The sequence below is a fragment of the Saimiri boliviensis genome, chromosome 6 (genome assembly GCF_048565385.1).
Source record: "Saimiri boliviensis isolate mSaiBol1 chromosome 6, mSaiBol1.pri, whole genome shotgun sequence".
Lineage (NCBI taxonomy): Eukaryota > Metazoa > Chordata > Mammalia > Primates > Cebidae > Saimiri > Saimiri boliviensis.
In genome coordinates, this window is record NC_133454.1 from 119,704,555 (window position 1) to 119,717,991 (window position 13,437).

At 36.1% G+C, this 13,437-nt stretch overlaps 1 protein-coding gene across 3 annotated transcripts in view; it reads left to right on the top strand.

Moving 5' to 3' along the window:
- The window catches only part of MS4A13 (membrane spanning 4-domains A13), a 34,041-nt gene extending 22,753 nt beyond the window's left edge, over window positions 1-11,288 (top strand). For 2 of the 3 annotated variants that reach the window (XM_010335223.3, XM_010335227.3), the window contains 2 exons: window positions 5,186-5,281; window positions 11,107-11,288. In XM_010335223.3, coding sequence (XP_010333525.3) covers window positions 5,186-5,281; window positions 11,107-11,166 — 156 coding nt within the window. In that variant the 3' untranslated portion in view covers window positions 11,167-11,288. Of the gene's footprint in view, window positions 1-1,060; window positions 1,181-5,185; window positions 5,282-11,106 lie in introns of all 3 variants that reach the window. The other variant, XM_003920183.3, reaches the window with a different exon arrangement.
- Window positions 11,289-13,437: the final 2,149 nt, after the last annotated feature.

The window sequence follows — 13,437 nt, forward strand, 5'->3', positions numbered from 1 at the left end:
GCTCGAAGAAGTTTGCTTCTGAAGCCGGCTTCTGTCAATTCATCAAACTCATTCTCCATCTAGTCTTGTTCCCTTGCTAGTGAGGAGTTGTGATCCCTTGGAGGAAAAGATGCATTTTAGTTTTTGGAGTTTTCAGCCTTGTTGTGCTGGTTTCTTCCTATCTTCATGGATTTATCTACCTTTGGTCTTTGGAGTTGGTGACCTTTGGATGAGGTCACTGAGTGAATGTCCTTTCTGTTGATGTTGAAACTATTTTTTTCTGTTTGTTAGTTTTCCTTCTAACATTCAGACCCCTCTGCTGCAGGCCTGCTGAAGTTTGCTGGAGGTCCACTCCAGACCATGCTTGCCTGGGAATCACATGTACTGGCTTCAGAACAGTAAAGATTGCTGACTGTTCCTTTCTCTGGGAGCTCTATTCTAGAAGGGTACCTGCTAGATGCCAGCCAAAGCTCTCCTGTATGAGATGTCTGTTAGCCCCTGCTGGAAGGTGTCTCCCAGTCAAAATACATGAGGGTCAGGGAGCCATTTGAGGAGGCAGTCTGTCCCTTATCAGAGCTCGAGTGCTATGCTGGGAGATCCATTACCCCATACAGAGCTGCTGGGCAGAGATGTTTAAGTCTGCTGAAGCTGAACCCACAAATGCCCCTTTTCCCAGGTGCTCTGTCCCAGGAAGCTGGGGCCTTTATTTATAAATTCCTGATGGGCTGCTGCTTTTTTCAGAGATGCCCTGCCCAGCAAGAAGGGAGTCTAGTGACACTGTCTGCCTGCAGTGGCCTTGCTGAGCTGCCATGGGCTCCACTGAAAAATACAAAATCTTTAGCCAAAATGGAAGACTGATGAATAATGAACTGATGATGTTAATGTTTCCTCTAGATTAACTGGCCTTTATATGAATTAGAAAAATATTTTCTTAATACTTGAGACTTCTAAGACTTAATACTTCTAAGACTTCAGAAACTAGATCAAAGATTTAACTAGATGACTTTTTTCATCAATGCAAACTATTACACCAGAGTGTTTGTTCTGAATATAATATATTTACCCTCTGTCTCCTTTTCAGATTGTATGTACTTTAATCATAAATGTCTTCTGCATAATGACTACAATCATTGCTGTAACTCTAACAATAATTGAGTTGTCTCATTTTAAGTCTGTGTCATATAGGAATTATGGACAAGCGGTAAGTGACCAATTCTATGGGAACATATTAATTTTTAAATGATTCTTTTTAATGATTTTGATAATGATTTTAAATTATTCTTTTTAATGATATCTTAGGAAGTAACATGAGGCTTTTATTGATCCTCATGAAATTCTTTGATTTTCTAATGAGCTCTTGATTGAAAATTTTAAATCAAAAAATTCTAAACTGTGGGTTTTAGTAAGTATTAAAAGAATATTTGAATTCTTGACTTGCTGAATTAAACTAAATAAAAATGTGAAACCTTCAATGGTAAGTGTCTGTGTTTTAGGCACAGAGTAATTTAATGATTCTCTTAATACAAGAAAAGTATAATCCTGGACCATAAAACCATTTTGCAAATAAACAAAAATATTCTGCTACTGACACATACAGTTCTAATTGTAGACACCTAGTAATTTCTGGCTTAACATAGAGCTTTTCATATATAGCATATCTTTGCATCTTATGTGAATTTTGCTTTAGGTCCAAAAATGCTAAATATAAATAAGCCTAGCTTGTTTCCATTTAGTTATCCAGTAAATGTGAAGATTTTTCCTACTAACACAATAGATTTATTTTAATTATATTGGTTTTAAATTCAGAATCATAGAATATAGTGCTGCAAAAGACCTTAGCAAAGCTCATTTAAAAAGACTCACATTTAAAATGAGGAAATTGGAGTGAAACACCTTGTTTTATCAACAGAACAAAACAAGTAGCAATTTCAGTAATGAGTAGAAGAGTCACTGCAGGTGGAGGATAAACTTCCTCCTCCTCCCCTACACACTTCCTCTCCATACCTGTGACATGTTATTAAAGGGGTCATCAGAGGAAAGAATCCAAACCTGGAGAACAAAACCCTGGAGGACAGTGAGAAATAATAGAAAAATGCAATAATACTCCAAAATATATTATGTGTAATGAGTGATTATTTAAACAAACATGGATTTTTCCTGTAAATTGTAAGAAAATTGTCCAGTTGCCCTAGACATTCAATTTAGGAACCTTTAGTTCTAATTTTGGGGGTAGAGAATAGGGAAGGAGGACTTAAGTTATTAAGTGCACAATTGTTTCAAGTTATATGTCATCAACCATCTTATCCATAAACTTTTAATCATCAGTTCAATACGGCATAATTGCCAAGGATTGCCTTTTGCAGTCAGTGTTACAAACAACTGTAGTCTATATTTATCTGAATAATGATCAGTTTTACAATCTCTCAAAATCACAAGCTTCAGCACAAGTTTGCTGTGATTAGTTACACAAAATGAACTTGTATATTAGAATTATATCTCTAAGCCACCAACTTTTTCTAGTGGCATTATAGAATTATATACTTACGCTTGCTAAGACAGCCAACATTTTACAGGAATTTTGCATGCCAATTTTTCTAACATGAACAAGGGGCTTGTTTATGTTACAAACTTATCAAGTTATCTGTGTTCCCAGGCAGGGTCAGAAAAGTGCATGCATCTGAAATATGTTCCTCATATAGCAAAATGGTTAAATAGTATAAACTCCAGAATCAGAGAGCACTTATTTAATACTGTCCTCAGTACTCCCTGTGTGTAACCCCCTGGAAATTTTTTTTAACTTCCCTGTTTCCAAGTTTTATTTTATGTAAAATGAAGAAAATGCCTGTTAGTTAAGTGCTCTGTTCTTTCTTCCAAACTCCCGGTCTGTTGTTTTAAAGGCTAGCTTGACTTTTCTATTTGGCTCTGCTTCTATCACTATTGTATCAAACTCCACAGATATAAAATGGAAATTATTTACCTCCTCCTAAGTACTATACTGCAAGACTTTTTTGTTTCAATCTCCTACACACAAAACCTTGATGTAATACCTCATCTTTCTACTGTCTTTATAATTATCAAATATTGTTTATTCTTTTAAGTATTTATGAATTAGGGTTATCTTGGCTTTAATTAACAGGAAATTCCACCCAAGTTGACTTAAGACAAAAAGGGTCACTTACTGACTTAAGCTTGGTCCAGAAGCTAGCTTACAGTTTACATCATCTGCCAGGGTGCCAAGGACCCAGGGACTCATTCTCATTCTCTCTCTCTCTCTCTCTCTCTCTCTCTCTCTTTCTGTGTGTGTGTGTGTGTGTGTGTGTGTGTGTGTGTATGTGTGCACGCACACACGTGCGTGTCTCCTCAGTTGTTTTCATATTTGAGCTGCTCTGGCTGACCTTTTGCCACTTTCAGTCAGGGAGAGAGTTTTAAAATAGCACTCTCATATAAATTCTCATATAAATTAAGGAATACGGGGCCGAGCTTGGTGGTTTACGCCTGTAATTCCAGCACTTTGGGAGGCCAAGGCAGGCAAATCACTTAAGGTCAGGAATCCAAGACCAGCCTGGCCAACATGGTGAAACACCATCTCCACTAAATATATAAAAGTTAGCCGGGCATGGTGGTGGGCGCCTGTAATCCCAGTTACTTGGGAGGCTGAGGCATGAGAATTGCTTGAACACAGGAGGCAGAGGTTGTAGTGAGCCAAGATTGTGCCACTGTACTCTAGCCTGGGTGATAGAGTGAGACTCGGTCTAAAAAAAATTTTAAATTAAAAAATTAAAAAATAATAATGAATATGGGCAAAGTGACTCTTCACAGTCTTGTCATCTAAGAGGTCAGAAGTACTTTCTAGCTAAAATCTTATGATTGTGCGTTTCTGCCAACAAAATTAAATCAAAATTATTTACCTTGGTGTTTCATACCTTCTACATCTTTTCCTTATCATCCTGTTTATTTCATATATAAATGAACACTATGTTTCAGTTAAAACATGTTTTACCATTTTCTCAAAATGTTATATTGCTTACATTCAGTTTTGTTCTCACATTAAAAACCATAGGTTGTTCTGATATATATCTTAGCTTTACTATTGGTTCTATTTTATGTCTCAATTTTAAAATTATTTTGTCATACTTTTAATTTATGCTATTAAACTTCTTCTGAAACAAGATAGGTTACAAAGAAAGAAGCAAATACAAATAGTTGCCTAGAATGTTGCTTACTCCCTTCATTTTTCTCAGTCCTACTCTTATTTTAAATGTCTTACCACTTTGTGAAGCCTTCCCAGAGACTAATAGCTTAGAGTGAACCTCCTGTTCTCAATAATAATTGAGCAAGTTTTTATCCATTTTATATGGTACCTTATATTGTCTTTCTATCTCTTCTACTTTATTATAAACTCTGAGAAATCAGGAAGTTTTTATGTGTCATTGCATTCCTATCATCTACTCCTTACCACCAGATAGTTTCTTGAATATAAAAGATATTAAATAAATACAACAAAGAAGGAGGAGGAAGAGTTAGAGAAGAAATTGGAGGGGAGTGAATTATGATGTCATTATTTCTAGATACAGCCAGCACAAAACCCATGTTTTCAGGATAAGCACTGATATTATTCACATAACTAACCAATCGGATTTGTAGTTGAAAATATTTGTTTTATTTATTCCAGCAACCACAGTCATCTATGCTTCCAAGTTAAATGTTCTTTGAACTCGTTTTCAATTTACTAATCATTTTAAATGATATTAGAGCAATATCTATGTGAGAGTTTTATCACCACATACGTAAATTTGAGAAGGGCTGTCATTAAGAATAGCAGCTTTAAGAGAAAAGGATTGCTTGATAAATCTGTTGGTGGCCACCTTATCATGAGAGACAGGAGACTCAAATCTTAGTAACTGAAGAGTTTAGATAGTGAGCTGTGCCAACAACTCTGTAAAAGGTGTCAGAAGTGAGACAAGAATGCTAAGCAATGGAGATCAAGTACAGAAGCCACAGATGCTGAACTGAGGAACTGAAAGCTAGAGAAAGTGTAGCAGAGGGCAGAGGAGTAGAAATGCCTAAGGAAAGCAAATGGTGAAGGGTTTATCTGTTCTTATTTTCCTTCCTGTTTTTGACTCTCATACCAGTAGCTCCTTCCATGATCATGATTGCACCCACTAAAGATAATAACATAAGATTCCTCCCTGTTTTTTGGTTATAGAAACTTGGAAGGGAAGTATCACGTATTTTACTGTTCTTCTATCCTTTGGAATTTTCTATTGCACTTGCATACTCAATATGTAGCTGTTGTAAGTTGGTAAGTATTTACCCACTCTCTGGCAAATCAAACATGTTGATTTCTGGTAAGCACACTCTATGAGGAGATGAAGTGCATTGATACAAAATGTTTAGAACTAATAAAAATTGAATGTGTGGTATTTCCTTTATTTTTTATTTTTGTTTTATAAATAGAAGACATAAAGTTATACAAGTAATACATAAAACTAAATTTAAATGTAAAAAGCATATAGAGTAAAAACTGTTTCCTTAATATAATCTACATCATACCCACACATCCAATTCTATACAAAAAAAGACAAATACACACACATTTTCTTTTTTACTAATTGTACGTATTATATTCACATTGCTTTGTCACATGCATTTTTGCAATAATTAGAAATATCTTTCCATTACAAAACATATCTAAATAATGCCTTTTATTACCTTCATTGTTTTTCTTAGCATTAAACATTCCCTAACTACTGCATATGTAGCTTTGTTTCCAGTTTTTTCTAAAGTATAAACAATGATAAAGTGAACATATAAATAGAAATATTTTTGCATACAGAACCACTATTTCTTTAGGTGGTTGATTCCTAGAAATGTAATTTCCATATCAAGTTTAACATCCCCAAATACTATAACAACTCACAAAAGTTTATGAGAATGATTATTTTCTCACAAGCTTAAAAGACTATATTACTTACAATTCACTCATTCATTCTTGAATATTTATGGAAAGCATGCTATTTGCTAGGCATTGTAATAGGTACTAAGGATGCAATGATTAACAAAATAATGTTCTTTCCATTAAGGAGCTTGCATTCCATTGTGGGAGAAAGGCAATCAACAAACACATAAAAATATAAAATAATGTCAAGTGGTGAAAAAATATTATGGAGTAAAATAAAGCAAAGTAAGGAGATAAGGCAAGATTATTTTACATAGAATGGTCAGGGAAGACTACTGCAATCAACAACCAATTGAAATACAGAAACAACTATAAGACTATATGGTAAAAGTATTTTTAGAGAGAGGGAATGAGTTTCATTTCCAGAATGGCTGATTGAAGACATGGCAACTCTCCCTAAAAATGAAATTATAAAACTAAACAAAATTGTCAATAAACAACCTTCTAAAGATTAAGGAAGTTGGCCAAGCATACAAGAAATTGACAAGTGTTTATTTATGAAAATCTGCTGGGCCTCAATAAGAACAGTGGATGTCTGTGGCATGTTTGGGACTTTCCTGCTCTTCCCACCTGTAATGGTTAGGCTTTGTGTCCCCATCCAAATCTCATCTTGAACTGTAATCCCCAGGTGTTGGGGGAGGATCCTGGTGGGAGAAATCGAATCATGGGGGCAGTTTTCCCCATGATATTCTCATGGTAGTGAATGAGTTCTCATGAGATCTGATGGTTTTATAAGTGCTTAGCAAGTTCCTCATTCATTCACTCTTCTTTCTCCTGCTGCCATGTGAAAAAAGTCCTTGCTTCTCTATTGCCTTCTGCCATGATTGTAAGTTTCCTGAGTCCTCCCCAGCCGTGTGGAACTGTGCGTCAATTAAATCACTTTCCTTTATAAATTACCCAGTCTTAGGAAGTTCATTATAGCAGTGTGAAAGGGACTAATACACCACCACCCTCAGATTCCGTTACACAGAAGTTACATTGGTGGGTCAGACTGTGACCCCCAGCAGCCTCACAGCTTGAGATAACTAGTTTTATATGGAGCAGAGGTCAGAAATTTCCATGAGGGTTGTTAAAACAACAGTAATCCCTGTGGCAAACAAGCAGATAAAGCCAATGTCACTCCTAGCCTGACTAAGATCACAATACTTTGGGACAAAAAGTGTACTGCAACCAGTCGGAAACTTAACAGAGAAATTCGGAGAACAGGACAGTCACAGTGGACCTTGATAACATCCTACTTATCCCCTATGGTCTGGAAGAATATAAATACGTGCAAAGCTATACACATACTAAGGAGACTGAAGAAGGTCCTAGTGAGCCCTTGGTTGAACAAGAGGCCTTGCAAAAATAAAGTAAAAGCTGGAGCAGCCTAAACTTTGAATATATTGCTCAAGCTATATATTGAGAAAGGGTGGAAGTCTTACTGGCTTAAGGTATCTAATACTTTCCTAGAGCTTTTATAACAAAGCACCACAGATTGTGTGGCTTAAACAACAAATTTATTTTTCTCACAATTCTAGAGGCTTGAAGTTCAAGATCAAGGTGTTGGCAGGGTTAGTTTATTCTGAGGCCTTTATCCTTGGCTTTCACTTGGCTGTCTTCTCCCCGTGTCTTCACATGGTCTTCTCTCTTTATGTGTCTGTGTCCTAGCCTCTTATAAGCACACCAATCATATTCTATTGGGGCTCATTCTAATTACCTCATTATAACTTCAATGCTACTTAAAAGACCCTATCTCTAAATACAGTCACATTCCAAGTTACTGGGAGTTAGGATTTCTAGTATTCCAAGATACTGGTGGTTAGCAATAACTGCCACTCCTGGGAAATAAGGCAATCAGAATCCAAAATTGCTACCATATATTTTATAAAATATCCAGTTTTCAACAACAAAAAATATGCAAATAATAGGAAATAGTTACCCTTATGGTTCAAAACATTTAATAGATACAGTGTCTTGGAGTGAGGGAAAGACAAATGTTAGACTTAACAAAGAAAGACTTCAAAAATAAGTAAAGTAAATATGTTTGAAGAATTATAGGATGACAAAAATCATTCATCAAATAAAACCCAATAAAAGAGAGAAATTATTTTTTTAAAAAAGTGGAAATTCCAGAGTTTGAAAATACAATAACTGAAATGAAAAACCCACTAGAGGAATTCAAGAGTAGATATGAGCTGACAAAAGACAAAATAAAGAGACATAAAGATAGCAAAAAAGATACTGCCCAGTCCGAAGAACAGAAAAAAACAAAAAAGAAGAAAACTGAACAGAGCCTCCAAATCCTTTCCGATACCATTCAAATGTATAATGAGAGTCCCATAAAAATGGGGAGAACTGTAAAAATTAAAGAAATAATGGCCCTAAATTCTCCTAATTTCATGGAAAATATTCAATACATCCAAAAAGCTCAATGATCTGCAAGTAAAATAAACACAAAGATCCACTCCTAGACATCTCTATGTCAAACTGATAAAAAAGGAAATCTTGAAAGCAGCAGAAAATAAAATGACACTTCGTATATTAGGGAACCACAGTAAGATTAGCAGCTGGGTTCTCATACAAAACAGTGCAGGCCAGAAGGTAGTGGAGTCGGATATTAAAGTGCAGGGGGTAAAAACAGTAAGGCAGGACTTCTTTATCCTTTAAAACTAATCCTCAAAAATGAAGGCGAAATAGGGACATTCACAGATGGATAATGTGTTGCTAGCAGAAATTTCTTATGAGACACACTAAAGGAAGTTCTTCAGACTGAAAGGAAGTGACATTAGATGAAACTTAAATGCACATGAATAAATTAAAAAGTCCCAGTAAAAGCAATTATGTAGGTGGTTATGAAAATCAGTGTCAATACGTCTTTTGTGTTTTCTTTACTGATTTAAAAGATAGTTGCATTAATTGCACTGGGCTCACCCAAGTAATCCAAAATGATCACCTTAATTTAAGGTTGTGTTATTAGTAACTTTAATCCATCTATCACAACTACTCAGCTCCACCTTTTAGCTTGAAAGTATTCATAGACAATACATAAATGAATGGATATGGCTTGTTCCAGCAAAACTTTATTTAGAAAATGGGCAGTGGGCTAGATTTTGTCCATGTATCATACCAACCCTTCTTCAATAGATAGGTTCTCCTTTTTTCTTTTGAATTTTAACTTACAAGATTATAAAAGCAATAATTATAACACCATGTTGGTAGTTATGTAATATGTATATATAGAATATATGACAATAATAGCACAAAGAAAAGGAAAGAGAATTAGTTATATGGGAACGAAGTTGCTGTATTTTACTGGAATTGAATTAGCATTCATTTGAAGTAGATTGTGATAAATTAGGGTGCTTATTTAGCGATTAAGAAAGCTAAAAAATATTATACCTTAAAAATTAACAAGGGAGTTAACATAAATACAGTATGTTTAATTTAAAAAAAAATAAGAAAGAAAGAAAGAACACAAGGGCCAGTCTTGGTGGCTAACACCAGTATTCCCAGCATTTTGGGAGGCCAAGTCAGGAGGACCATTTGAGCCAGGAGTTCAAGACCAGCCTGGGCAACATGATGAGACTTTGTCTCTACAAAAAAATAAAAATAAAAACATTAGCCAGGCATAGTGGCACATGCCTGTGATCCCAGCTACTTGGGAGGCTGAGGCAGGAGAATAACCCAGGAGGTCAAGGCTGCAATGAGCCATGTTCATGCCACTGCACCCCAGCCGAGGTGATAGAGGAAAACCCTATCAAAAAAAAAGAAGAAAGAAAGAAAGAAAGAAAGAAAGAAAGAACGAAAGAAAGAAAGAAAGAAAGAAAGAGAAAGAAAGAAAGAAAGAAAGAGAAAGAAAGAAAGAAAGAAAGAAAGGAAAATAAAAGAAATAAAGGCAGACAAAGAAAAGAAAAGGAAAATAAAATATATGAGACCTGTATAAAACAAATAACAAAATGTCAGACATAAATCTATTCCTTGTAATAATAACATTAAAATAAATTAAAATGACAATGAGATATTTTAAAATACCTACTAGGATGACTGAATTTCAAAATACTGATAATGCCAACTAATAGCAAAGATTATGGATAAAAGAAGTATCTCTCATACTCCTAGTTGAAATATAAGTTGCTGCAACAACTTTTAAAACCTTTTGGGCATTACCTTCTGAATATTAAGATGTGCATATCCTATGATCAATAATTTAAGTCCTTGGTATATAACCAACAGCAATGTTGGAGCATATGCATTAAGATAAACTTAAGTTGAGGTATATTACTCTAGTGAAATTTGACATGGTAATTACAAGGAACTATACTTGTATTTAACAAGATAGATGGATCTTATGAATAAAATGTAGAATATAAAAGCTCAAAAGATTCACACTTTTAAAAATCCCATTCATATGAAGTTTGAAACCAGGCAAAACTAAAGCTAAAGTATAGTGTTTGGGGATGCAAGCTTAGTTGATGAAACTAGGGAAAAAATGATAGAATTGATGACCTTATCTAAAAGTCAAAATGATCATTACCTTGAAGGGAAGGAATAGGTAGTAGCTGAGAAATGTCATGAGAGGTTAGGGTGCAGGCATCTATTAAGATTTATGCTCAAGAAGACTATGGATATTTTTATTATAAAAGTCTGGAGGTATACAAAAAGTTACAAGTAGGTTGAAGGCTGGGCATGGTGGCTCACGTCTGTAATCCCAACACTTTGAGGATCACTTGAGGCCAGGAGTGCGAGACCAGCTTGGCCAACATGGTGAAACCCTGTCTCCGCTAAAAATACAAAAAAATTATCAAGGCATGGTAGCACAGGCCTGTAATCCTAACTACTCGGGTGGCTGAGGCACAAGAATTGCTTGAGCCTGAGCCTGAGAGGCAGTTGCAGTGAGCTGAGATCATGCCACTGCACTCCAGTGTGGGTGACAGAGTAAGACCTTGTCTAAGGAAGGGGAGGGGAGGGAAGGGGAGGGGAAGGAGGGTGGGAGAAGGGAAGGGGGAGGGGAGGGGGAGAGGGAGGGGAGGGGAGGAAGAATAAAGGCATGGGACAGAAATTGGATACTTTAAGATTTTACTCTATAAATATCAATACTGCCATATTTTTTAAGAAAAATATCTGTTTGTTACTTGTATAAAATTAAGAAACATCATACGATTTGTAAGAGGCTAATTTTTTTCCAGTTTCAAAGACATGAAGGTGATGCTACATCTGTTCCTGAGGAAGCTGAGAGCTCTTTTTAAAAACTCTAGAAATGTAAGAATTTTGCTGTTGCTGATGCCTGATGTGGGTCCTAATGATATCTCTGTATACCAAAGCAGTTATGTGCAAAATAAAATACAAACAAGGTGAATTTTTCTCCTCAGCATTCAAGAAATTTCTCTGCTCATGTTTTTCTAGGCTGCAAGGGGAAAGCTTTTCCCTATTTAAATATGAGATCATTACAGGATGATTTGTTATCTAGGTATTCTGAATAGCTGTCAACTCCCCATAATAGAGCTTTTGTAAGGGACCGTAAAAAAAGATTCATTATTATCTCTAGAGTGAAGGCTATAAAGACTTGGGGCATGCTGCTATATAATTCACAGGAAAACTTTAAATACTTGATGTCCATACAAGTAAAAAGCACATTTTACAATCCGGTTCTTCTACATTAACTAGCTTCTACTTTAACAAAGTATGAATCAAAAGGCCTCTAATTCATATTTTCTTCATTGTGCTTTGACTTCTTTTCTCCTTATTTAAAGTAACTTTCTGCCCTGAACTTACCTGCTGTCTTTCTTATCTTTCTTTCCCCTGGCTTCTTTCTTATCATTGTTTGGATCATCTGTTCAACTGCTTTTCAAAGCAAACAGACTGCCTTTCCAAATCAGGAGAATTTTCTAGAAATCTGTTCTGAATTCAGTTCACTCTCTCTTCTAATGTAGAACATTACCACAGAAAGTTGTTGCACTGTTTGTTACCTAACAATGTAAAGTAAGGTTACTTGAGTCTAAGAATTTCAGCGCTTAGCTCATTTTTTTCAGAGTTTCTACTGTATACCAATGAATAGTGTATTAAACTCAGGAGTATCAACAATTAACAAGGTACCTGATGGCTAGGAGACTTTATTTTAAGGGAGGAAACAAACAGCTAGCAAGTTAAGACTATGTATGACACATAAATTAACAGAGTATAAAAAAGTAGAAATAAGCCGGGTGCAGTGGCTCATGCCTGTAATCTCAGTACTTTGGGAGGCAGAGGTGGGCAGATCACAAGGTCAGGAGTTCAAGACCAGCCTGAACAACATGGTGAAACCTCAGAAATTAGCTGTACATGGTGGCATGCACCTGTAATCCCAGCTACTCAGGAGGCTGAGGCAGGAGAATTGCTTGAAACTGGGAGTCAGAGGTGGCAGTGAGCCAAAATCGTTCCATTGCACTCCAGCCTGAGCAACGGAGTGAAACTCTGTCTCAAAAAGAAAAAGTAGAAATAAGACAGAAGAAATAATAATCCTTCAGATGTGAAATAAGAGGAATAAAGCTGTAGGAAAGACCCCTGAGCAGGGAATTAGTAGTTTACCAAGGAGAAAATTAGGAAGACATTTTGAATAGAAGACTTTAGCTTATTAGAAATGTGGGAGAGATCATAGCTAAAATAAGTATATTAAAACATAATGACATTGTGAAACCCCATCTCTACTAAAAATACAAAAATACAGCTGTGCATGGTCCAGGTACAGTGGTGGATGCCTGTAATCTTGGGAGGCTGTGGTGGAAGAATCACTTGAATCCTAGCTTTGAGACAGAGATTGCAGTGAGCTGAGATGGCACCACTGCACTCCAGCATGGGCAACAAGAGTGAAACTCTGTATCCAAAAAAAAAAAAAAAGGCAGGGCAGAATTGGGTAAAATGATAAATTCTATTAGGATAAGTTGACTTTGAGATAACCATGGAACATCAAAGTAGAGATGTCAATTAAGCAGTTTGAAAATACATATATGGAGACAGAGGAAAGATCAGTTATAAATTGATTGGTTGATTTTGATGTTAGTTAAAAACACTGAGAGATGATGTCAGACTAGAAAAATCCTACTCATATCTCCCATAACAACAACAATTCTGCACCCATTCAAAGTCAAAAGTCTCTCTGCAGAAGCCTTGGGATTCAGGTAGGAGTTGTCAAATTCCAGGGGAGCCCAAGATCCAGGAAAGTCATTTTTAGAGTGCAGACCAACACCCAGGTGGCTGATTTTCCAAGATTGCTTGTAGATTCAAACCCATTAATGTCCTAGTCCTCAAAGGGGCTTGTTTACAGCCTCACGTGGCTTTGAGCCTACAACCAAAACCATCTATCAAGGGTTCCAGAAGGAATCATGCACACCAGTGCCTTGGTGGAAAGACTTGTCTGCCTGCTGACATTGATCTTGGCAGTGAACCTGAAAAGTACACTGTGGCTCTTCCTTAGCTGAGGTCCCAGCTCAGAGCTACTCGCACAAGGACCCCAGAGGGAGATTTACTCATCTATTGTAACC